General features: G+C 37.7%; 1 protein-coding gene across 10 annotated transcripts in view; it reads left to right on the forward strand.

Annotated features, from left to right (window-relative positions):
* The window catches only part of CDC42BPB (CDC42 binding protein kinase beta), a 94,564-nt gene that overhangs the window by 40,933 nt on the left and 27,203 nt on the right, over positions 1-26,428 (forward strand). For all 10 annotated transcript variants that reach the window (XM_027735534.2, XM_039381085.1, XM_027735525.2 and 7 more), the window contains exons 4-18: positions 2,231-2,326; positions 6,495-6,643; positions 9,938-10,031; positions 11,805-12,005; positions 13,842-14,090; positions 15,055-15,134; positions 16,129-16,295; positions 16,384-16,503; positions 18,392-18,525; positions 20,879-21,121; positions 22,662-22,772; positions 23,231-23,475; positions 23,651-23,756; positions 24,327-24,451; positions 25,188-25,293. In XM_027735534.2, the coding sequence (XP_027591335.1) occupies positions 2,231-2,326; positions 6,495-6,643; positions 9,938-10,031; positions 11,805-12,005; positions 13,842-14,090; positions 15,055-15,134; positions 16,129-16,295; positions 16,384-16,503; positions 18,392-18,525; positions 20,879-21,121; positions 22,662-22,772; positions 23,231-23,475; positions 23,651-23,756; positions 24,327-24,451; positions 25,188-25,293 (2,226 nt within the window). The remainder of the gene's footprint in view (positions 1-2,230; positions 2,327-6,494; positions 6,644-9,937; positions 10,032-11,804; positions 12,006-13,841; positions 14,091-15,054; positions 15,135-16,128; positions 16,296-16,383; positions 16,504-18,391; positions 18,526-20,878; positions 21,122-22,661; positions 22,773-23,230; positions 23,476-23,650; positions 23,757-24,326; positions 24,452-25,187; positions 25,294-26,428) is intronic.

The raw sequence follows: 26,428 nt of genomic DNA on the forward strand, positions 1-26,428 counted from the left end.
ATAGCTGCAACTTTTGCACGTAGAGATGTCCTGAGAAGACAGCTATTTACAAACTGTCTTCAAATCATGCAACTAACTCCTCTTACCCTCTCAGACAGGCATGAGGTGGAAGAGGTTTGACCACCAAGAAAAATGTATAATAAGCAATAGTTTTCCCAATATACACTTAAAATAAATATCAGTCGAAAAAAGTTCTCTTTCTGCTCATTTTTGACATCTACAAAAGGCAATAAAGGAACTGTCTTCTCTGCTTGGCCCCTTTGTCTTTTCCTGTTCGGTTTGATCACTTGATTTGGCTTTACTGGGTAAGCAAGACTTTATAACCTGCATATCAAGTTCACACAACATTTGGGTGTTAAAATTTCCCAAATGTGGTAAAACTTGTTATTTTTAAAATGAAGCTGCAAGAATACAGTAGCCTCTTAAATGGGCAGTTCTACTGAAAAGCAGACTTCAGGTGTTTTATTATCCACTGTATGAGTGGTCTGACAAGCATGTTGTTTTACTGGTTTATGTTTGTTGGGTATGACTTATTAAACCTAGCAAGAAGTTATCTAAATACTGCTTATTCATGTACTAGCTGCAAGAAAAAAAAAAGCCCCACATGGTTGGAAGCCACTAAAATAAAGGAAAGATTAGTGAATATCACCTGACATCACCTGATAAATGGGTTACAAGCAAAATTGGCATGCCATCTGTGTTGATAAGGACAATTTGCATTTATTGTTCTGACAGCAAAATACATAGTCATTACCGTATTACTTTTGACAGTTCCAAATAAGTCCTGACTGGGTGATTAGGTAGCCTGTCATGCTTTTTCAAGTCACGTCTCAAGGCCTTTTAAGCTAGTGTAAGCAGAGAGGGAGAGTTTTATACTCTGAATTCATGATGCAAAGTGTTCAGCAGCATTGCTGGGTTTTTAGTGTTCGTAACGTTCCCTCACTGTTTGAGGTTGCACAGTGAACTGGATCAAGGAACTGATGTCTTCGAAAATAAACAAACTAGTTTTCTGTGTTGGCAGCCTCCTCACATTGTGGTGCCAGAAGATCTGAGAAGGGCTGTGCTCTGGTGCTGCAGGAAGGGAATAGGATTACTTGGAGCTGCTGTAGCTGCCAAACTTTTCTGTAGAGTGTTACTTTGGCCTTGCATTCATAAACCGTTAAACCACTCAGTTAGCATTTAATTACAATTTACTTCTTTTTGCACCAACGATTACTAGCTTTACAATGTGACCACAGCATGGTCTTCTTCAGTAGAAAGGTAAATGGAATTTTGCTTCCTTTGAGGGGAAAAATGGTCAAGATACCTTTGTAAGGTGCAATCGTGTATGGTAAGGCTTGGTCTCCCCAGGCACATTTCCATTATACATTTTCTAAGAAACCTGAATGAACAGCAATGACAGAAACAAAAAAAGTCAATTCTTGTCTAGAACCCTAACACTTGAATCTACTGAATATCCTGATAATGCCTCTCTGAACTGAGAGTAGTGGAAGAGTCCCAAGGTCTGTGTCTTGATGGTTTTGATCCAATAAAAACATTAATATATTTTTATTAAGGAGACTCTCTTGAAGTTTATGAAAGTTGGTTTTATGTAAAGATGCTGAGAAAACCTGTTACACAGAGCTTGCTTCTCTGAAGTGTTGCAGTGTGCTGTTTGAAGTAGAGGAAAGATTATTGAAAATGAAAATGTATTGTACTGGACAAAGATAAGACAGTAATAGTAAAATCTGCTTATTTCCTATAGTGTGTTAGCAGTGTCTGGAACTGGGACTGTAACGTAATAAAAGTATACATGAAACTGTTTTCATAAAGGTCTTTATCAGAAGAACCAGACTTACTTTCCTAGAGCCATTATCTTTCTGCTACAGATGGCGGTGACAAGTTATCATTTTCTGACTCTTAAAAATACTTTATGAAACAAAGATTTAGCGTTGACTTGAATTGGTTTGTGGGCTTTTTGGTGTTTGTGGGGGTGTTGTGTGTTGGTGTCGAGTTTTTTGGGTTTGGTTTGTTGTTTTTTTTTAAAGTCCCAGCCAGGATTAGAGTGACTGAATGCCTGACTAAAGCCTGCAGAGATTCCTCGGCTTGTCACTTGTGCAGACTGAATTCCAATGAATAGAGACCTCTGTTCAGTAATTCGAAATAATCCCATAAAACATCCATATATATTCATCCTGTGAAAACTACTTGTTGATGTTGACAATGGCTTTTTCCCCGTCTCTTCCTTTAGACAGCTTGCTTCCGAGAGGAGAGAAATGTCTTGGTGAATGGAGATTGTCAGTGGATTACTACATTGCACTACGCCTTTCAAGATGAGAACTATTTGGTATGTTTGATTCATCAGCTAATAAAAACTTTGGGTTATGAAAGAACTTTATTTTTTTGTATATTTGAAGGATATTAGTGCATTAGATCAGTCCACCTCATGCCTCACAGCAGTGTTTCAACATTCTTGTTTCTCCTTGAAGAAAAACTTCAAAGGGACTGACTGTAACTCCAGGAGAGTGAGAAAGTTGTGTAGTAATGTAGTATATAGAGCTTTAGTTGAACATTTTAAATTAAATAATCTACCATTGCATAAAAAATATCACATTCAAGTTTAATATTTTGGATAAGGCTGCAATTAAATAATTTGAGAGGTATTAACTCTGTGAAAGTAAGAAATCTTTTTATTTTACTTTTAACTTTCAGAATGTCTTTTGAAGCAAGATTTTGTTTAAAACTGGCAAAAGTAATTTAAAATGTTGGTATTTTAAAAGCCCTAGGGGGAAAAAAGGGCTATTTCTTAAATATATTTATAAAGTATGTTTTTAAATCAGCAGATTGGTCATCTCAGTAGATTGAGAGACTTTAGCAACCATTTATAAAGAAAGTCCATACTCTTATGACATTTTTTAATGATGAGTTACTAGAACTGTAACATAAGCTGTGTTTACCTTAGTCACAGCATACAGGAGAGTACTGGTTAGGAGCAAAGACAGTGTAAGTCCCCACATTCTGTAACGTGCTGAACCACACAGCTTCCCTGTGGCTACTTGAGGCTGGATTTGCAAGCCTGCTACTTCTGTAACAACTGACAGAGTTGTAGTGTGAAAGTTTTCACCTTCTTAACACTTTTTAGATAGTACCACAGTAGCAAGTCATGAATGTAAATAAGAAAAAATGTATTGATAAAAGGCTGCCAAAGAGTTCAGGAACTAAGCAAGAGTTAGAAAATACACATTCATTTCCACAAATGCTGAAACAAAATGCATTACTTTATCACGTTTGAAGTATTTTTAGAATAAGAAGCACATTGTAAGAAAATAAGTAGTCATGTCTTAGGCCCTCATTTACAGGCTATTTCCATTGAATGGTTTGTGATAGATCCAGGTTTTCGATCTCTCACAGTTTGGTTATCTCTGGCACTGCCTTGTGTAGGTAGCTTATAATTTCAAATTCCCACAGAACCAAACAGCCTTCAGACTTGCAGAAAAATAACATAAAGTATCCTGTTTGTATTTCCAAGTAGCTTGTAAGAATAGAGCTACCTAAGAAAAAATTGTTAGCTGTGCAAGATAGCAAGTGATAGTGATGACAGGGGGATCTAATACCATTTTATACAAATCAGTTCCAAGTGAGATGTATCAATATAAATACATTTGTTTTCCCAAAGTTCCCAGAGGCACTTAAATGTTGAAGTTTCACTCGCCAGCAGAATGTAGACATCTAGCATGTAATTAAGATCCAGTATCTGAGAAAGCAACAGCTCTGCCCAGCAGCCAAAGTCAGCAGATTCTCAGCTTGCCTGAGGTCTGGTTCTGCATGTGCTGAGATGCTGCCTTCCAATTTGGTCTGTTACTCAGCATCTATCTCCTGTAAATGTGTGGTGCTCACAGATGGAGTGGATCTGCATCTCAGTCACTGTTGTAAATGATGCATGAAGAGAAGGTGAAACACACCGGGAAATAAATTCATCCAAAAACCTGGACAGAAGGTTCTCTTCCATACCATCTAGTGCTTGTCTAAGGGCTAAAAGATCTCTGCTTGATTCTCTTCTGAACTTGAAGAAGTTTATAGCCACATTTTTGATTATCCTGGAGAGTGCTGCCTTGTTTCAGAACCTGGGCAGATTTGGTTTACTTTTAAGCTCATCTGTGATCCTTGTAGAATGGAATACAAAGCTGAGAACAAAACAAGAACAGGCAACAGAGCTCAGTTTTCCAACCTGGCCCTCTGAAAGAGAAAGCTCTATATTCCAGTATCTCCTCACAGTGATACTTGTGCATTATAGCTAGAGATTCTTGAATTCAAAACCGCCTAAGCCAAACCTGAAGCAGAGAGACAGCCTTGGTGTCTTCCCACACCTCGGGCTTTGCCTCTTCTGGCTGCATGACAAAGGGTTCAGAATGAGACAAAGAGAAGGTAAGATGTTAAAGTAGCAAAGTAGAAAAGGCACCTGCCTTTGAAGAGTCTAAAAGTAACTAGGGTTTTATAGGCTCTATTTAATATTAATAGAGCATTCAATAATGCAGAACTTATATTTAATCAAGAAATACAAAATTCTACAAAATGTATATCTTCTGGAGTTCATTTTCGGGTTCTGCTTCTGTAGTTTTAAAACCTTTGAAGTAAATACGTCATACATTACTCTTTTCTAAACAGCCAAATCTTAAATGACAATACATGGGAATGGTAGCATGACTTTTTTCTTCTGATTCTTAGGAAGCTTTCATAGAGCCATCTTGAGTCAAGATGGGTTAAGTAAGTCTTTGGTGATTCTGCTGAAGCAGATATGATGTAGGTGAAACATAGTCCGTGAACATTAGAAACTTACACGGGACCTGAAGTTCTCCGTCTCTTCCAGATTAAAATCTGTTAGTTTTCTTTCCCAGTCTCAGTCATGATTAAGGGGCATATATGTTTGTCTGCTGTCAGCCTCTTAAAGGCTTCTGAGTACTCGTAAGAGTATTTTGATATCCTTTTTTTCCTTTGATTTCTAACTACTCTCACCCTGTTTGATGTAGTCAATTCCCTGGAAGAAATGCAATGTCTCTAGCATCAGAATAGCCTTTATTTTAACCCCATAGGAAGCACCTCCTGGCAAGTAGATTGTTCTGAATTGAAAGGTGAATAAAATTTGACTTTCTTATAGAAGAGGTCTCATGATCTTTCTCTGATCCAAGTTCCTTGCTTCTGGGTCAGCTGAGTTCTTGTTGAGTTATAAATGCTTTGGGAGCTAAGGGAAGTGCATCACCTTGTCCCTGACAGGCAGGATATTTCACTTACCACAAAAGGCTCTGTAAGGTCTCTTTGCCTTGAATTTGAGAGAAAATACTTTAGGACAATATCCCTTTTAGAAGACTGATGGTTCAGAGTCGCTCTTTTAAGCCAAAAGATAGTGAGGAAACGGTTAGTATTGCACTTTATGTTCCTTTGCATTCCTGTCTTCTTTAATTTCCTTCCCTTGTGGAAGATGAATCTGTGGCAGGGACAGTGGATTTTAGGTTGCTTTACTTTGAGGAGAAAGATAACATGACTGCTTTGGAAACTTAACTCCAGAATAAGCAAAGTTAGTCCTAAACCCACATATCAAATCATTTTGGGAAGCATGGAACAAAATGGCTCAAGACTGGTAGTACTAGATAAAGTCATTATACTTGAAGTGATGGTCTGGATTTAGGTGGCTATTGATAGGAAATAACTAAAACATAATCCTTATTTTGTGGTATGAAAAACAAATAGCACACCTCTTCTTTCATGTTACCCTATCAGTATTGGTCCTTTCCCTGGATAGGGTAATGGCTGTTTGGCCCAGGAGGCTCTTTACTTTTTCATTGAAATATATTCAAAAGACGATTAACCTTTGATTTTTAAATTTCCCACTTTGGTGCCTCTGGCTTGACAGTGCTTTTGGCTTGTCATGGGCATCTGTAACGTATAGTGTCGTCAAGCTCCTGCCAGCTATGTTATGCATCCATGATGTGGAATGTGCCAAGATGAGTATTTGAAGATGTTGATGTGATAAGTGCTACTTTTGGAACAACTAATAGTATGAAATTATACCAAAAATAAAAGTAGTAATGAAGTGTATATTTTAGACTAAGCTGCATCAAATAGTGCTTTTCACTATACTTGTTTTTTTCTTCCATCATCTCTTATTTAAAGAGTTGATAACGAGCATTAGTTGTGATATTAGATCATTTTCCTTGTGTGATAACACAATAAACTCTGATTTACTTGTTTGTTGTTGCCATATCTTGTTTGGAGGTTTTTATGGTAAGAACTAAATGCTGATGTGTCATTCTTACTGCGATTATTAAAGGAATATGGTATCTTTTTATACTAAGTAAGCAAATAAAAATAAAACAGAAGATGACCAATTTTGACTGCATTCCACAGGCACAGAAAAAAAGTAGTGAAAGTTTTTTTTCGGAGATTAACTGGTGAACTTTGAGGTTTTTTTCTTCCCAGCTGTGTCCTAGTACTTGACTGCTTTATTTCTCCATTTTCAGTATCTAGTGATGGACTACTATGTTGGTGGTGACTTGCTGACACTTCTCAGTAAGTTTGAAGACAAGCTTCCAGAAGATATGGCTAGGTTCTACATTGGTGAAATGGTGCTTGCTATACATTCCATACATGAACTGCATTATGTGCACAGGTAAAATACCATCTCATTTGGCAATGTAATGGAAACTGTACATGGAACTGTACATGGAAATACATGTACAGTTATATGAAGTTAATCCTAAAGATACTGCTGCATATACAAATTATCACGGTAGCCACAGGCAAACTACTGTGGGTACATGCTTAGTGTAACTCTATAATAGCTGTATAAGCTATTACATTTTAAATATCAAGTGTTGATAGATTGATATTTGAAGCAGTGACATTTATCTGACTAACCTTTTACTGAAGCTTCTATTTTTAATCAGGGTTCTTGGCTTATTCTTAGTTCACCTAATGAATATTTATTTGCTTTTGTCCAAGCCAACCTAGAAGTTTGAAGCAGTTTGAAACGGTTTGAGCTTTATACAGATGTTTGGACATTCTGCAAAATTTATGCACGGGTAGCCCATGATAACATCAGTGCATCTGCTTACCTGAGGTCATCTCAGACAGTTTTTGTAATCAGTGGGCACATACCAGTCTAATTGTTTTTGTACACAGGATGTGTATTCTGAATCACTGACTACTATAGTGTAAACTCAGGTTGTGGTTTGTAACAGTACAATTAATGTTTGAAAAGCACAGGGAATTCTCAAACTATAATGCTTTGAACTCTTCTGTTCAGACTTCGCTGTTTTAAAAATCAATTAGAAAAGATATATGAACTCTGCAGAACTCCTGTGAGTAAATGTGGGCAATATATGGGGATTTAAAAATCTTACAGCCTCGGAGAAGTTCACCAGAGGCACCTTGCATCCATTTCTGAAGAAGGTGGCCTGACTACCTGACCGGCTACATCTTTTCATGGGACTGAGTGAATGTTGTGGCAATAGGAATGGATGGCTCTGAGGCCAGAACATATGCTTTGAATAAGAGATGTATGAATTCCCAAGAAATTACTGCTTGGTGACTGGAATGGATTAGGAGGGAGCATGATTGCTCTGGAGAGGGTTTCAAGGACCCTTTAAAGGCTTATACAACCTGTTAGCTGTAGATAGGAAACAGTGGAGCTCAGAGATGAGGAATTAAGCCTTTCTGAACAGCAGTAATGGTCCCTGAGGCAAGTGAGATCTGCATGTGAAGCAGAGAAGTGTTGCATGAGATTGCCTCATGCTGCAAATGGCACTGTGAGCAGTGTTCTTTAAAAAACAAATGAATTACTGTACAGTTGTATATTAGCTTTCATAGTCCCCTGCAACTACTGAGCTTCACTTGTGGTTATGGGACCGTTAAGGAATGTTGACAATATCTGGAACTGAAATGTACAGAATAAGTTTAACAATACAAAATTGCTAAAGTATTTATTGGAATAGCATAGTGACATAGTCTAATTTTCTCAGCACATATTTTTCTGTATTATCACAAATAAATATGCATTTAAATTTATGTTGGCAGGCATAGATTAGCATTTATTATTTTGTATTAATACTGCTAATGAGCAGCATTATTAGTGACATTTCAGCAATTAATTGCAGAGCAGTAACCTTTGGTTAAAAAAGGTTAATGCAAGTTTGTGTTGAATCAAAATGTATCAGGTTGGCAGGATTTTTACACATATGAGGACCCTTTGTTAAACCTATCACGGTTCTTCTCACAAGTCTCCTCAAGTGTGAAAGCAGAATTCAGCACCTTAAAAATCAAACATTGTGAGCTTCCGCATCTATGCAGCAAGGTGTATTAGAGCACGGGGTTTTTGCTTACAGCTAGTAATTCTAGTCGTCTCCTCAAAGATCAAGCTGAAGGTATTGTACAGTATTTAAAGTTTTGGGCACATGTAGTGGCATTTGGAACTTCACTTTTGAAGGTTTAAGGTAAAGCACGTGTGATTTTATATATTACTAGTAGATAGTATTATTTGAATAAACATAATATCAAAAAACTCTCCCCACCCAAATCAACACATTTATTGGCTTGGTTATCTTTTTCTTGGCTAGCTCAGATCAAAAATAATATTTCAAAAATGGCATGATGGTGTGCTGGCATGTTGGAAGTTGATCCTGGGTATTGTTGGCTAAAGGAAGGGAGAAGACTGGTATATATTATCTTGGAAGACATGGATTTTCTCCTTTTTAGCCTGCAGAATTGGTACAAAAGTGAGTTGGTTTTGCTTTCTGCTCTTGTTCTTCCCTCTTCCTTTCTTGCCAACTTCCCAATATACTGGCTAGGTGCTCTTAAGTCATTTGGGATATCTTAAGGGTATTAATTAAAAAAAACCCACTCACCGAACCAAACAACAACAATAACCACAAAACCAAACAAAAACTAAACAAAAAACCAAAACCAACCCAGCAAACCAACCAACTAACCAACCAACCAACCAAAAAACACCAAACAAACAAACAACTGAATCATTATCTTTTGCTGATACTTCACTTCATGTGAATTTGAATGCAAAGTGATGAAATAAAATGTCATTAATTGGTGGACGAAATTAAATAAATATGCTCTTCAGTAAATCCTTTTTAGTGACCTTCCTGATATTAAAAAGAATATCAAGTAATAAGCTAGAATGAAACAGGAATGTTAGTTTGTGTAATTTAGTAACTTTATCATGCTGTATATCATTTTATACCCAGCTATATCTATGTAAGAACAGGAAAGATGCAGATTGAGGTTGGAGACTTTCTAATGTTACTGTATCCTGTTGAAATAGTATTGCCCTGAGCCCAGAGCTGGATGAATTCAGTGGCTTGTAGGGTAACTACTGCCTGTACACAGGATGCAAAGATCCTTAGGTATTCCTAGAAGCAAATATGCTGTGCAATAGTGTATAGAAAGACTTGAATAGCAAATAAAAAATACTGGTGAACAGAAATGCTGAACAAAATTCCCCACAGTAAAAAATAGTCCTAGATAAGAAGTTAGAAGTCAATTATAAGTCTTGGTAAAAAACCCCAACATTTGATTAAAAGATTGTCTTTTCTCTTTTATTGTTCTTGCCTCTAAACAATGTATTACAATGCATATAATCTTGAAACTATGTTGATAGAGTAAACTGCCTATCTGTCACAGTTGGTAGACTCATTGTCATTGATCTGCCTGGTTATTTGACCATTCAGTGTTGAACTTTGAGCTTAAAAATCTGATGTAGTCTACATCTTCAATATTGTAGGCAAAATTTGAAGTTGGGCAGGAGGAGAGAGTAATAAATAGTACAGTAAAAAGCGTTTGCATCAGGGGGTATCCAGTCTAAAATTCTGTGTTATTCTGATGCAAGAATAATCTTTACAATCAGAGCTAATACTATATGCTTAAATCTTTTCACTTCTTTCTCTTCTAACAGGGACATAAAGCCTGATAATGTTCTTTTGGACATGAACGGCCACATACGACTGGCAGACTTTGGGTCCTGTCTGAAAATGAGTGAAGATGGCACAGTATGTATGAAGCAAAATTTAATTGGGTTGTTGGTAGTAGGACCTTTTAAGTGAGTTGCTGATCTTAAGGAGATTAGACATCAGCAGCGTGCATCGGGATGTGGTATATTGTAGACTATCTGATATGCTAAAAATTGAGGGAAGAGTGTAACTTTACGTACTTAAACACATTTCTGATGTCTTCATCTCCTCGTTTTACAGGCTGCTAAACTTTTAAAGTTATACTTTGCTATATTTTTCTGGTTTTCACTTTTTCTCCTACTGATCATTGGAGTTTTCATGAGATTTTTATGAACTATCCAAATTTATTAAAAAAGGACAAATTTGATATTATATATGTGTTAGAATCACATGTGACCAAGAACCGTAAAAGCCATGACAGACTTAAGTATAAGTCATCCCAAGTGAGGACATAACTAAGCCCAACTAGAACTTAATCTGGCTACTGCTGTAAAAAACAAAAATGTCTCCGTAAATGTATTAACAACAAAAGGAGTGTTAAGGAGAATCTCCCTCCTTTATTGGAGTGGAAATATGGTGACAAAGAATGAGGAGAAGACTGAGGTACTTAATGTCTTCTTTGCCTCAGTCTTCAATAGTAAGAGCAGTTGTTCTCTGGGTAATGAGCCCCATGGGCTGGAAGATGGTAATGGAGAGCAGAAATGAAGTCCCCACAATCCAAGGGGGAATGGTCAGTGACCATTTAGACTACACCACTTAGACACACACAAATGTGGAGTCACCATCCCTGAAGGTATTGAAAAGGTGTGTAGATGTGGCACACAGGGAGATGATTTAGGTGGTCTTGGCAGTGCTCAGTTAGCAGTTGGACACGATGATCTTAAAGGTCCTTTCCAGCCTAAATGATTGTCTGATTCTATAATTAATAAGCAGTTTGTTTTATATGCCTTTCACAAATGGAACAGCAACATGATGGTAGTTGGCCATCTTGTGCACCAGATTGGATATACCTCTAAAAGCTAAATTATGCATGATGGTTTTTTGTTTGTTTTGCCTAGTTTAGGGCACTTGCAGGGGTACCAGACCTGCCAAACTATGCCATGCAGCATCATTCACTGATTTTGGCACAAGCTCACATCTTGGTGATGTTCTCTAGTTATAAAATGCCTGCCAAGGCTTTACCATATTAAAATGCAAAATGAAAGAGCTATTGGAATTGAGAACATATTCCTAGAGATCAGAACTGTTCTGCTACTGCCCTCATGATCACGTCTTCTCTACTACTTGGGCACAGGGCCATTCCCCACCTTACCCCTGTATTGTATCCAGTTGCACATTAGGCAATAAACATTTGGCTGATTTCTGACATAATAAAACTTACCCAAGAAACTTGTTTTGTGATCTTCAAATGAAACTGTAAAATTCGGGAGTAGGACTTGGTCTCCCTACTTATCCATTTTTCATTTCAATTTCTGGCAGCCAATTGCAATTTTAAAGTATAAACAGACACAAAGGAAAAACATATTTTGTCTTTCTGCTTTCACAATAGCTGTGATTATTTTGGGTTTCTACTGTCTACAGAATAAAACGTATCAACTGATTTTATGTAGCAGTAGACTGGAACTTAATCTTTGCAGTCTTTGTTACTTTCTTAATATTTTATTTGTTATGTTGCTGGGAATTTATAAATCTCTTCCTTCTCCAGAATCATGTCCTGCTGTCTCTGTTTGTCAGAAATAGTAGTGTGTGAATTAAAAAAGTTGCTGAGAGAACCTGAAAACTTATGAGAATTATGTTTGCCTTATATTCAAGGTACAGTCATCAGTAGCAGTGGGTACGCCTGACTACATCTCTCCTGAGATCCTGCAAGCAATGGAGGACGGAATGGGGAAATACGGGCCCGAATGTGACTGGTGGTCACTGGGTGTCTGCATGTATGAAATGCTGTATGGGGAGACACCCTTCTATGCAGAGTCACTAGTGGAAACCTATGGGAAGATTATGAACCATGAAGTAAGAGCTATATTACATGTCTTGTGTTTCCACAGAGTTTATAATGTTTACAGAGAAACTTATCACTTGAAGACGTTAAAGTGATAGTAGTTCTTAGCTTTTTCACAGTGTTTTAGAGCCATGTTGTGTAGGTTTGATGGTTCAGGTTTTATGAATGTTTGATTTTCTGAACTGCAGAAATTTAATTGTTCGACAAGTTGAAATTTTTCTCTAAATGCTGATGTTGTTCTCATTGGAAAATCTAAGCAGTCATCACAAAGTCAAAATTAAAACCTACTGTTATGTTAGGCCCAATGCAAGTTTCCTCTGGAAAGTGCAGGAGAAATGAAGTAATGCATTATTTACACAGCTGTGCACATTTTCTGTCACACTGATAAAAGTACCAAAAAGGCAACAGGCAAGTCAATCAGTGTAGACATGAGCTGCATGAAGAACCTGAGGTTGGGCATTTGCCCAGGGTCAGAGTGGTAGAGAAGAGTTGGAACTTGTGGGTGCATTTTGAACATAAGAGAGTGAGAATAAAACAGTTCATCGTGCCCTTTCAAGAGCTGTATTAGAAGGACGTGTTTATGTGCATACTCATCCCAGGTAGCCAGAAGCTGTTGCAATAGGGTTATTATTGCATTTTCTTCTTCCCAGGATGAGTGCACTCTTCTGGGGTTTACAGTGCTGACTCTCACAGTGAGGCAGTGATGGATAAGACATTAAATGCTTGCCAGAGCTAACACCCTTGCTGTGATGAATATTAATATCTCTCTTGCTTTAATTCCTTCAATGCGTGAACTGATTGCAAATGTAACCTGTCCTGCAAACTTAATATTTTAATCTCACTTGGACACACAGTCAATATGATTGTATGTTTTTCATTGGAAGTTTTTAAGTTTAATTTCATTTATGCTGGTTTGGTCCTTAATGATCTCATTTTTAAACTTGAAAAGTTGTATTATAAATATATATTTTTATATATATCTGTCAGCAACCTGATCTAGTGGGTGGCATCCCTGCCCATGAAAGGGGAGTTGAAACTAGGATGATCTTTAAGGTCCCTTCCAACCCAAACCATTCTATGATTCTATGATATGTATAAATATGCTATTGTCTTTTACTGGAAAACAAACAAACCAACCCAACCAACCAAACACCAAAAAACCCTTCTTGACGATACAGCAGTGGTAGTAGTAGCAAACTAAAATACAAATAAAGGTTTCCCAGTTTTTTCTATCTAGGGTAATTTCAGTTGTTAGTGATAATTACAATTTTTATATCTTATGTTTGTTTATGATAATATAAATATTTTCTGAATGTAGATTAAATTTTGGTAAGAAAAACAGGTGTTTAACCTATAAATTAGAAAAATACATCCTTAAACATAACAACATTTGGTAAAGAATTAACTACCATCATGGGGTTTTAAGAGTTGAAATTAATTAAATCTCAAGGAATAAATCTTCAGGAGATCAATGGATCTCTGACTAAGAGTACCAGTGGAGGCCTGTCTTTATTGTATAATCTTTAATATATTGCAGTGTGTTAAAATTCTGGTATGTCTTAAAAAAAGTTTGCTTTTCCCAACAGAGTTACTGTAACCACAGTTAGTTTAAAACATATCTGTATTAAAGAAATTGAAAAATGATTTCTTGTCCTCAAAATCCATTTTAAGACAAAAAGTCTATCACTGAATGTATTGAATTGTGCTCTGTCACTGCTCGCTGGAACTAGAACAGTATTTGACTATTCATTTCCAGTTTTACTAGCATGTTCTTTTTGAAACTACTGTTGGAAGTTACAGAATAGATTCCTTCTCTAAAAACTTCTCTTATTTGTTTTGTTTTGTAGGAACGATTTCAGTTTCCATCCCATGTTACAGATGTATCTGAAGAAGCAAAAGATCTTATTCAGCGACTTATCTGCAGCAGGGAGCGTAGACTGGGACAGAATGGAATAGAGGATTTTAAGTCTCATGCATTTTTTGAAGGACTTAATTGGGATAACATCCGAAACCTAGAAGCACCTTACATTCCAGAAGTTAGCAGTCCTTCTGACACCTCAAACTTTGATGTAGATGATGATGTACTAAGAAATCCAGTGAGTCTTTGTTTTTAAATATTACTAATGGAAGTGTGCAACCTTGCTGCACTGTAAGGTAGTAGTGAGAAATTATTTCAAAATAAATAATGTGAGAGATGAAAAATAAGTCACTTCAAATGTGAAAAATTCAAGTTTTTCATCTCTTTGATGTTTTGGGTTATTAGAAGTCATGAGCTGCTTTTCTAAGTGGTAGCACTTGCCAAAATGAAGTATTGTTACATGGCCAAAGTTAAAACATACTTAGGTGGGGAAAAAAAACCTTTAGTTGCCCTTTCAGTTAACCTTTACAAGGAGCCAGTATTTGGATTTATTCCTTTTCAAAGGTGAAAAAATATCTGTCTTTAGAAATACACATAAATTCTCCATGCAGCTTGCAATCACAGCTGTCCAGGTGAGAGGACTCACACTGCTACTTCTCCACTGACTTAAGAACTGGGAGGTTGGTTTTTGGAGTAGGGAACATTGGAGTTCTGGTCCTGCATTTCTGTTGTGTCATAGTTTGCAAATGTGTCAGGAAGAGCAGAAAGCTTTTGTGGTAATTTGTTCATCAACTTGTATTCCAAGAAATAAAGAGCTTTTGGCACATTTTTTGATTACATGTTCAACAGTAACTAGAATACTAAAACTAACAGCATGCATTTTGGTGCCAGGTCACTTTTAATTAGGAACTTGATATTTCAGATTTTCTTTTACTGGCTGCATTCTGCTTTGAACTTGTTGAAATGCTGCCCTTTCAAGTGCCAGTTCAAGAGGCTCCTAAATTCAGGTCATTATATTAAGTGACCTAATCTGAAATAAAGCTTGTTCAGGGACAATGGAGCATAACTGCCAATTGTCACTTGGTGTACTAAGAAAAGTGTTTCCACTAGCTGTCTCTCTTTTAGCTGTTGAGGCTCAGTCAAATGCCTTTCACTCTGTGTGGGTTCTCTTTCGGGTTTTCATGCATGTTGTTTTCATGCAGGAAGTGGTGCCACCAAGTTCTCATACAGGCTTTTCTGGATTGCATTTACCGTTCGTTGGGTTTACATACACAACTGATAGGTAAGCAAAGGATTTGTTCTTCATTAAACTTGTTTCCCAAATGCAACTAATTCTAGGAAATTCTCATTTTTAGAAACATGTAGAAAGGTTGATGTCCACAGGTATACTTCTGGATAAACCTGTATCCTTTTTTTTTTTTCTCTTCAAATGTCTTAACATATTTTGATTATACGTGCCAAGATTAGATGCTTTTGTATTTAATATTTTATCTATTTGAAATGAAAGAAAGTTAGGGGACTAGATGTGTCAATTGCAGTTGGGTGTAAACTTGCTGTCCCTGCACTGTGAGGCTGAGAGCAAGTATTGTCCACGCTGGACATCTTCCAGTAGCTGTTCAGGATTATCTCATTGCTCCAATGTCCTGCTGGTAGGCCAAGTTAACACAGAGGGTTCTGAGCATGGACAAAGTGGCTCACTTTGCACATCTTTGAAATGGCCTCCATGTAGAGAGATCTCCATGAGATCTCTCAAACATGTTCTTGTCTCTGATGTTAAGATATTCTGCCCTGTTTGTTACTTTGTTATTTCTCTTTGTTGGGGTTTGTTACCCTGTGAACCCAAAATACACGTCTCATCCTTTTCAGAGGGAGATCATATGCCTTAACTGAAATCCATCTTTGTCATGCTTTAAACTTTGGGGTTTGTCCCTCAGCTATCTCAGTGCAGGTACACTTACCTGCTTCCTTTTCTCTGCCAGATAGTAGTAACCTTTGGAACAGGAGAGTTAACATTTCCAATCATTTAGGCAGTTTGTGAAGTGAAATGTGTGTCTGCATTACCGAAGTCCTGCATGCAGGTATCTTAATTCTACAGCAGCATGGACAGTAGTTAGGGAATAATAACTTTGCCCTGACAGTTGTCTCTACAGTAACAATTACTGCATTAATTGTTCTTGTAAATTTAAGGTGCCTATTTGGTGGAATCCCAGCATGTCACTGCTATAGACTGCTGTGAGTATTTATTAAAATGTTCTAACTTATGTAATTGTTTTCAGCTCTTTATCTGATAGAGGCACTTTAAAGAGTGTGATGCAGTCTGACACTGTAACCAAAGATACAGATGTACAACGTGACTTAAAGAACACTTCACAAATAGAAGGCTATGAAAAGAAAATACGGAAATTAGAGCAAGAAAAGCAGGATTTGAACAGAAAACTGCAAGGTTAGTGGTCTGTATTTGTTTGGATTCTTACTTCTGGTCATTGGAACATATTTATTGAAAATATTTTCCTTTATTTTCTGATTTTAAGAATCTACACAGACAGTGCAGAGCCTCCAAGGTCCAATGTGTGTTACAGTAAATACAAGCCGAGATAAGGAGATTAAAAAATTAAATGAAGAAATTGAACGGTTGAAGAACAAATTAACAGGTAAGCCTCTGGCATGGTAATTATAGTAATGTAATTTATTTTGGTTCTCCTAGTAACATGATGTGCTGTGTTTTTGCAATACGTAGAATTAATGTTCTTGAGGTACTTGAAAAACAAAAGAGTTTTTTAAATCCTCCTTCAATATGAAGTGACATTTCAGTTTTTCCAAATGAGTGCTTAACTACTTCTTCCACTTGCTTGACCTGATAGCATATACTAGAGTGGGAAGTCTAGAGTACAATGAATTGTGTGGATGGATTCAGTTAAATATTTTGTGTGATGTTTGTTTCCTTAAAAATCTCAGGAGATTATGTTCTCTTACTCCTCCTTTTTGGGGAGAGCACTGTTTTGGAGGGGTTTTACTTGGAGGCAGGTGCAAGAGATAGGGGAGAGAGAAGTATGGTTGCTCTTTAGTAACATAAGGGAATAGTTGGGGAGATGTATAATAATAGTTCACATTTAAATATTTCTGAGCTCCTGCTCCCTTTGTGTTTCTATTTGGTGATGCATTAATTAGGAATCACTGAGCATTGCAGAAAAACAAATACTGGCATCTGTCCTGAGGGAAGACTGACTCATCCATATCACTGAAAATCTGTTGCTTGACAATGCTATTAGTTTATCCATACAAGTTTCCTGTTAGCGCCTAATTTTTAAGTGGGAATCAGTGATAAACAAAATGTTAGTTTTGAATCTCAATGATTTGGCTGAGAGTTTTATAGGGGCCTGTAATATAGCATATGTGAGTTCACATGTGGAGTTGCTGATGCCGATTTTTTTTTCATTTTTTTTTCCCCATTAGTTTGGCAATATACTCCTTTTGTAGGTGTAAGCATTGCAAGAATCTGTTCAGCTATCCTACACAGATTATCCTTCCAAAAAAAGCTATTCTTGTGTATTCTGAAATTAGGTTTGAATCTAACAATAGTTAGATTAAGGTGCTACTTCTGCAGATGGTTCAGGTTTATCTAGCTCCTTCAGCCAATGTTAAATATAAATTCTAGCAGTATGTCCTGATTTAAAAAGAAGTGGCATTGGTTCATCTAGGGTGGGAGGAAGTTTGTGCAGAAGTGAGGAAAGGAATAATGCTTCAAGCTTTCAGCAATGCTTGGGATTCCTGAATACATGGGTCCAGTTTCCTGTTCTGCCACTGACATCAGTGGAACTTGAGGGAGACAGTTATTCCCTGTGCAATTCCTTATTTATTTGTTTAAAAGAGGTAGTAATTAAAACCCAATGGAGAATGGTGGTTCATTTTATTACCAGTTCTAAGACTGAGCAGAAATATATAGAGGTGATTAGTGGTTTTGGGCTTTCTTTGCACTTAAAAGCGTTAATTTCAAGTCAAATTTGTTTATTTTTCTCTGAGAGTAAAGAGAGAACAAAATGCCAGTAATATGGGCAATCCAGTCTCCAGCTCACCTCGTCCAGGATAGCTTTTCCTTCCCAGACTATTAGTTCTTATCTAGTCTAGAAAATATCTTGCCTGTCTGGTTGGATGCACTAATGACTGACTATAGCCTTTCTTGTCACATAGTGAAAAACTATTTAGGAAACACATTACTAGAACTAGAATTGGAACAACTCAAGTTTATTTAATGTTTTCAAGGGCTAGAAGTTGCATTCATCAAAAACAAAACCAAGCCCTGTGCTAAGGCTTTTCACTTAGAGTTCACAGTCTTTGGGAGAATTTCTTTAAGGGGCTGAGAAAAAATAAAATTGTTTTGAGGTATCAATGCCCCAAAATTACCTCACACAGTCTAAAATGTTGGGAATGGGAAAGAAGTTTATTTTCCAAGCAAAGTGATGCCAGTTTTCATGAGTGATGTTACTTGTTTTATTGGTGTTAATTTGGGACCACTTACCTTTAGTATGTATTAATCTACAGATGTAAGTAAATTGGAAGCACAGCTTGCAGATGCAGTGGCTTTTCGACAAGAACATGAGGACTCCATACACAAGTTGAAAGGACTAGAAAAACAGTGCAGAGTACTGCGGCAAGAAAAGGAGGACCTTCATAAGGTATTGATCCAAAGACAGATACTTTTAAAAATGGTCATGTAATGTAGTTGTAGAATAGTTATGTTGTGATTGCAATTTTAATGTTTTAAATGCTGTTTTTTAGAACTATACTGAGATGTTAGGGAACCTGTTCTGCATACAGTAGCTTCTCAAAGTATCACTCTTTCTCTTTTGGAAGTTGCTGGGCTTTTTATTTCAGATGTGTTCTGCTAGGTAGAACGAATACCTAAAGAATGGTTTTAATTAAGCTGTTTAATTATTCTTAACTGTTTCAATAGAAATCTGAGGGCAATCAAGAGAGACTTCAGAGCCCTGGGATGACTTGTTGAGGGATCAGAAACATAGATATTGTTCTCCTCCATTCTTCCAATTTCAGAGAATGATGAGGGAGGAAAGAGGAAGAACCGGCAGATCAATAACTGGCTGGTACCCCTGGCAGAATTCTGGGGGTTTTGACCATGGGTTGGTTTACATGACACCAGGCCTGATGGAGACAGATGGGGTACACCTGTGTTAAGGGGGGAAAGGATCTTTGCACAGAAGTTAGCAGGGCTCATTGAAAGAATTTTAAACTAGATTTGAAGGGGGAAAAGGGATAATATCAATAGAGGTAAGCTGGGGTGGGTGGCATACCAGTGTTTGGGGGATCATGTGCTAGCAAGGCCCTGCGGTCTGTCATCTCAGTGGAAATAGGGGATGGAGATCCATGCAGCAGCAAAGACACAAGGGTTATTGATGTGTTAAAACCAGAGAAGTGCCTGAGAATGGTCACATAGGAATTAGGGCTTCTCTCCCCAAAGAGGGGATGGGATAAATAGCAAACTTGTAACAGATTCAACGAGGTGAAGAGCTGAGTCTTGCACTTCGGTTGTGACAAGCCCTTGCAATGCTCCAGGTTTGGGGCAGAGCATCTGAAAATCTGCCCTGCAGAAAAGGCCCTGGAGGTCCTGTCAACAGTAGCTGAACATGAGCCAGCAGTGTGCCCACATGGCCAAGAAGGCCAATGGCATCCTGGCCTGTATCAGCAATAGCGTGGCCAGCAGGACCAGGGCAGTGATTGTTGTGCTGTACTTGACATTGGTGAGGCCACACCTTAAGTAGTGTCCAGTTCTGGGCCCCTCACTGTAAGAAAGACATTGAGGTGCTGGAATGAGTCCGGGAAAGGGCAACAAGGAAGCTGAAGGGTCTGGAGCACAAGTCCTATGAGGCCCTGAGTGGCTGAGGGAGCTGGGATTGTTTAGTCTGGAGAAAAGGAGGCTCAGAGAAGACCTTATTGCTCAACTGCCTGAAAGGAGGTTGAAGTAAAGTGAGGGTAGGTCTCTTCTCCCAAGTAACAAATGACAGGATGAGAGGAAATGGCCTCAAGTTGAACCAGAGAAGATTTAGATTGGATATTAGGAAAAATTTCTTCACTGAAAGGATTGACAAGCATTGGAACAGGCTGCCCAGGGAAGTGGTGGAGTTACTATCCCTGGAGGTATTTGAAAGACGTAGAGATGTGGCACTTAGGGACACTTAGTGTTGGGCTGGGCAGTGCTGGGTTAACATTTGGACTCAATGATCTTAAAGGTCTTCTCCAGCCTAAATTATACTGTGATTCTATGATAATATACACAGGAGTTCAACTCAGATCTATATATATGTGTATGTGTGTGTATTTTTATAAATATATGAAAGAGTTAATAGAGCTAAGTCACTGCTCCAGCTCGAGCGCACTTGCTCTTTGTTATACCAAAAGGTTAATTACTGCTTAAGACTGATGATGACTTTTACGTAATTGCTGATTTTATTTGCTGCTCTGTAAATTAGACCTTTGTTTGCTTCCTAAAATTTATCAGTTTTTAGTTTAAATCAGCAAAATATTTTGCAGTAAAGTAAATAGGGAGTTGCATATACTACATACCACTTTTAATGATATTAAAAAAAAAGCTATCTGTATTGGAATAACTAGTTTTGGAAAAGCCTCCTAGCCATATTGTTCATGGGCATTCAGGTGAATCCAAAAGCAATCTGTGGGCCAAAATCTCTGAGCTGTTTGTACCCTAGAATTTAACAGTCTCTCTTCTGTCTGTTAACCAGAGTGTATGAGTAGCAGAAAAAGCTACACCAAAGGTAGTCTTTGAGCTGCCACACTAGAAGCAGAGTAATGGCTGTCTTGGTACATTACTGGAGCTGCTTAGCCAGGAAAAAACCTCAAACAATTGTGTAAATTAAGAATTAGAAATAATCTTTAGAAGTTATGTGAGGTGGTTGAGCTTTCAAGTCATGCTTACGTAGGTCCAGTGTCTTTCTTCTTGGAAAGAATATATGGAGTTCAAATTACTCTTTTTATTATATTTTTTATTTAAACCAGCAACTTGTAGAAGCCTCAGAGAGATTAAAGACGCAGTCCAAAGAATTGAGGGATGCCCACCAGCAAAGAAAGTTGGCTGTGCAGGAGTTCTCCGAGCTCAGTGAGAGGATGGGAGACCTGCGGTCTCAAAAGCAGAAGCTGTCCCGGCAACTTCGCGACAAAGAAGAGGAGTTGGAAGTGAGCATGCAGAAAATTGATGCTCTGCGACAGGACATCCGTAAATCCGAGAAGATAAGGAAAGAGGTAGCTTGATAAAACAGCCAGCAGTAACATGTTCAGCTGCTGCTTATCAGTATCTCATATCTGATTGTATTGAAAAACTGGGAGTGTCATCTGGGTTTTCTTGGGGTTTTTTGTTTGTACTCAGATTTGAATCTGGAGGAAGCTGTTTTTACTACATACCCAGGTTATTAGTTCTTGTGTTTTGATTCTTGTAGACTCTGACTCGCAATCAGCTTGAAACCTAGAAAGCTCAGTGAGTTCTTCATGTGCTTTGAGGCTGGAGTATTCTAACTTCACTGTTTTTCTTAACTGAATGTTTCTCTTCAGCTGAAGGGAGGAATAGTGATACAGATTAAATTATGTGGTTTTCCTTCCTCTCTAGTCATTGTAAGAATATCTGTAATATCTTTAAACAAGTTAATTTCCAATTAGTATTCAAGGCAATTTATAGTTTTACATAAGATGAAGTGGATAACCAGAAGAGGGCATAAGAAAAAGCTACTGTGGTTAATCCAGAGTGTTTTAATCACTGAAAAGTCGTCATGTTTTAGGTATTCTCTGGGTGAAGTGTAGAAGAGAAATTCAAGAGCTTTATAAACATTACTGGAAAATGAATTGAAGGGCAGTCTATGAAAGTGTAGTAAAAGATGAAGTTTCTCAGGCTTTTATCCATGAACAAGAAGTGGTAGATAACTGGAAACTGGCAAAGAGCTCTGGCATCTCATCTCTGGAGCAGAGTGCAGCGGGCATTCAAGTGTTGTTCTTTATTCAGTTAAATGCTTCCATGCAGAGCTTTAAAATCTCCTGTCTTTGTTCTTAAAAATTCCTCTGTACTCCCTTTTGTAACAGTTCTATCAATCTTCTATTCAAAACATAGTCTAGAAGTTCATTATCTTGTCCCACAGTTCTAAGTACAACCCTTTTAAAAACAACTTTGTGAGTTTAATTTGAACACAGAAAAACAAATTTTACTCTTCCTGTCAGGTTTTGAAACTGTGTCACTATTGCTTGAATTGCAAGTTGCCTTAGTTGCCACTAAATCCAAATTGTCTTTCTGATAAGCTTTCTGTAGTCAATAAATGGATGATCAAGCTTATTTGTTCCATAATTGCAAGGCAAAAATGTTCAGTGTTCATATTTGAAGTATTTTGCAGTGATTTGGGTCAAAGATTGAGATTTTTAAGCTGCCTTACTAGATACCGAGGCATGGAGCTGACCTGTAAACATGGGAGACTTTCTTCTTTCACAACTGCAGTGACGTCCTAGTGCCATTTCCTTCTCTTTGCTTTAATGGGAGCTGTGCAGTTATCCTTGAATGGGTTTGATGTAGTTCATATCAGTACAAAGAGTCATAAAATAATAGTTTTGCTGCATGAGACAGATGGATGCCTGAATCACTGAAGGCAAAACAATTATCATGACATTCTGAGATGATTGTTATAGTGGTGTAACTTAAAATAGAAATAAATATAACTTGCTGCTAGTCCATATGGAGGAAAGGAAATGAATGGTACAGATAATGCTATCGTGGGTTGAAGTGACCTAAAATTACTTGTTACAGCTGGAAGCCCAACTCGAAGAAGTTGTAGCAGAAGCATCAAAAGAACGCAAGCTTCGTGAGCACAGTGAGGTTTTCTCCAAACAACTGGAAAATGAACTGGAAGCTCTAAAGGTTACATGTTTTTTGACAAATATTTACTCGTGGCCCAGGGGCTGCAATAGTTTTGCTTACTCAACTGTTGATACCAGTGGGAGACTTGAAAACTAGAGCATTACTAGAAACCTGACCTAACCTGTCCAGATTTATTTGCCTTTTTTTGCTTGGAACACTTTACTTATTGGACACTAATGTCTTGAAAATGCCCAGTTTATGTAAACTTTAAGCAGATACTAAACTAATGTGGTCCAAATCTGTTATCTCTGCAACCCATTTCAACTCGTTATTAGGGTCATGTAAGCAGAGCAGTTACTTGGGGCTTAATCCTTGGAGACAGGTCCCTTTTAAATCACTCAGTGCCCAAATAAAAATTTTTCCAAATTGCCGCAATTGGACAATTCTGACTTTAGAGAATATTCCCAAAATATAAAGATCATGGCCTGTTCCTGATGGTTTCTCCTCTTCTTCTGCAGCTGAAGCAGGGAGGCCGGGCAGCTGGTGCCACACTAGAACATCAGCAGGAACTCTCCAAAATTAAGTCTGAGCTGGAAAAGAAAATCTTATTTTATGAAGAAGAGTTGGTCCGACGAGAAGCATCACATGTTTTAGAAGTAAAAAATGTGAAAAAGGAAGTACATGATTCAGAGAGCCATCAGCTTGCACTGCAGAAAGAGATCATGATATTGAAGGATAAGCTAGAGAAAACAAAGCGAGAGAGGTAAGCTTTTGGGCGTAATTTCTAAACTATGGATTTCTGTTTGTTGCCTGTATGTATTGCATTGCAAAGGTACCTGTGCTGGCTGCTATTTCACCTTAACTCTATTTATTCCCTTTTGAAAATCCCACAGGTTTAGCAATGTTAAAGTGTTCCTATTTCTTGTCCTTCTCCTTAGGCACAGTGAAATGGAGGAAGCAGTAGGAACAATGAAAGAGAAATATGAGCGTGAAAGATCTATGCTCTTGGAAGATAACAAAAAGCTAACAACAGAAAATGAGAGGGTAATTACTTTAGGAAATATTTTTAAGCAAAATATAATTCTTACGTCATTAGTCTCTGGTGTTGAAGTAGTCTTCTCATTGATCAAAACGGGATCTGTGAATGTTCAGGCACTATCTGAATAAAACAAATGTCATTTTCACCATATAAATGTCAGAGATTTGGCTACATACTAACTTCAGCATCCTGGTACTGCTCTTTGGGGGACTGATTCCCACAATTCAGAGGACACCATCCACTGATTTCTTCCTGAAGGCTGCTCAGAGAGGGAAGCATTGATAGACTGCCTGCCTTCCTGATGGCTTACAGTTAAACCTTATTCCTCTCTGACCTCCACACTTGCATTTTCTTTTCCTTTGTTCTAGATTATTTTGTGTGAACTGGCAGTTCCACAGTAAAGAACCCCTTCCAGTCCTTTGCTCTGTGTTAGAGCTCCCAGATAGCCCAGGGTGGTCTTGTTTGTTCAGATTCTATAGGTGTTTAGACATACACATACATAAAAAGTGACAACTTTTATATATATGTCAGAGAAACTGACATAAGTCACAAGTGAAACTAATCTTTTGTTTCAGCTCTGCTCCTTTGTGGACAAACTAACAGCACAGAACAGACAGCTAGAAGATGAGCTTCAAGATCTAGCAGCAAAGAAGGAGTCTGTTGCTCACTGGGAAGCTCAGATTGCAGAAATTATTCAATGGTATGTGCTGTTTAGAGATCCAGATATGGCCACTTTCAACTCTGAAATATTGATTGGCTTTTTTTTTTTTTTTAAATGTATAGCTAGGCCCTCTCTCTGTGTGTGAGATGAATAAAAGCATGGTACTTCTGAGTGTTGATTTTGTTGAAATTGTCAGATGCCACTGCAGCAAGTACAAAGGAGAAAGTTTTGGTGTCAACTCTAAAGTGATTATTAAATCGTCCAATCTGCAATATTTTGATAAATTAAGTCAGGAAGATGGTCATGATTTTAAAGGTCCACGTTAAAATATAAAACCTCACTAGCTGTACACTTGGAATTAATTCCTAGGTCTGTTCTTCCCTCTCTAATTCACTGTTTTAGCAATCTGTGTGCAAGTATTTCAGCATGCAAAACAAAAAGGACTGGAAGGTAGCCCTTAAAAACTGAGTAGTAACATGCAGATCATGTTCCAAACTATAACAGTGAATCTCTGCAGAACTCTTGCTGATGGCGAAAGGGAAACTTCAGTTTCCCTAGCAACTGCCACAATCAAGAAAATCAGATAAAAGAAAAATCTAAAGTAGGCAATCTAAGATATATTCAGTTTTCTGTTGCTGGGAGAGTTTTTCCTGCTCTGTCCATTTCTGTTATGTCCCTAAATCCAGTGCAGACACTCTGATAATTTGGTGATACACTATTTGGTGCTATGAGCCATGAAACTGCTAAGTTACAGGTTTTTGTAATTGCACAACAGGGTAAGTGATGAGAAGGATGCTCGTGGCTATCTCCAGGCATTAGCTTCCAAGATGACGGAAGAACTAGAATCATTGAGAAGTTCCAGTCTGGGGTCACGAACACTGGTAAGAAAATAGCAAGCATTCAGGCTGTTCTGGGGATGTCTGAGAAGCTACATTTTTAGTTTTGGCTACCTGTACATAATCAGAATTCTTTTCTAATAAATCCCTTGCTCTGCTTTCTGGTTTTTAGTTATTGCTTGTAAAATCCAAGTAGCTAATCTGATCAGAATTTGATAATTACAGGGGGTAGTTGTTTCATACTAATATCTGCCATCACAAACTGCTTTAAACAGTACAGAGGAGAGAAGAAACAATAACTTAAACCAATAAAGGGGAGTACAGAAATGTACCTCACCATGTTAGATGCAACTGAATAATTTTAACTGCTGTTACAGTGAGATAACGAAGTAAGTTTTCTTCAGTGAAAAAGTATTAACTGGTTGATACTGGCACAAACTAGGGACATGCTGAAAGCATGTAGCTTCGTTTATATGCAGAACAATGAAACCTTATTCTGTAGTTTTCCCATATAGCAGTAACATGAATTCCCAAAAAAATCTGCAAATTGTAAGAACTCTCATAAAGGAGTAGGGTTTCAAAGAGAAAAACACCCACAGAAGGAGAGGGAGAACCATTTGCAGCTTGGCATGGAAGCCCACATCCCTAGCAATGCCAGTCAGCACAGTCTGCCATGCAGAGTCCATCTGCTGCTGGTTTATACATTTAAGAAGTTACTCACCCCTTCCAAACCTATGAATATGGGAGAATAAGAGAAAGTTATTACTTCTGTGAGCTAACATTTGCTTACATCATCAAGAGGTGATTATAATATTGAGAGGTTTAATAGGAAGAAAGATCGGATCAAATGCAGTTGACATTTTCATCTTAGCTACTGCCAGAATAAAGAATGCTGTCTGTTCTTCTTATTACAACTGGTTTTGTAACTTCTGCAGGACCTAATCTAAGGCAATTATTTCTCAACATAAAAAATGCCTCTCATTTTTCATGACTGTTATTTTCAAGTTCGTGTGTGACTAGAGAGGCATTCATTAGGGAATATCAGAAATGTAGTCCATACTGAAAAATGCCTGAAAAAGATCAGAATTTTAGCTTTTGGGAGTAGTAGGGTGGAATTGCATGGTGTATGCAGAAGTGTAGCATATGCTACTTAGCAAGCATAAGAATTCCTTAGGCAAAT

This window comes from Pipra filicauda, unplaced genomic scaffold (assembly GCF_003945595.2).
Source record: "Pipra filicauda isolate LSUMZ 115617 unplaced genomic scaffold, ASM394559v2 scaffold212_size3012638_pilon, whole genome shotgun sequence".
NCBI lineage: Eukaryota > Metazoa > Chordata > Aves > Passeriformes > Pipridae > Pipra > Pipra filicauda.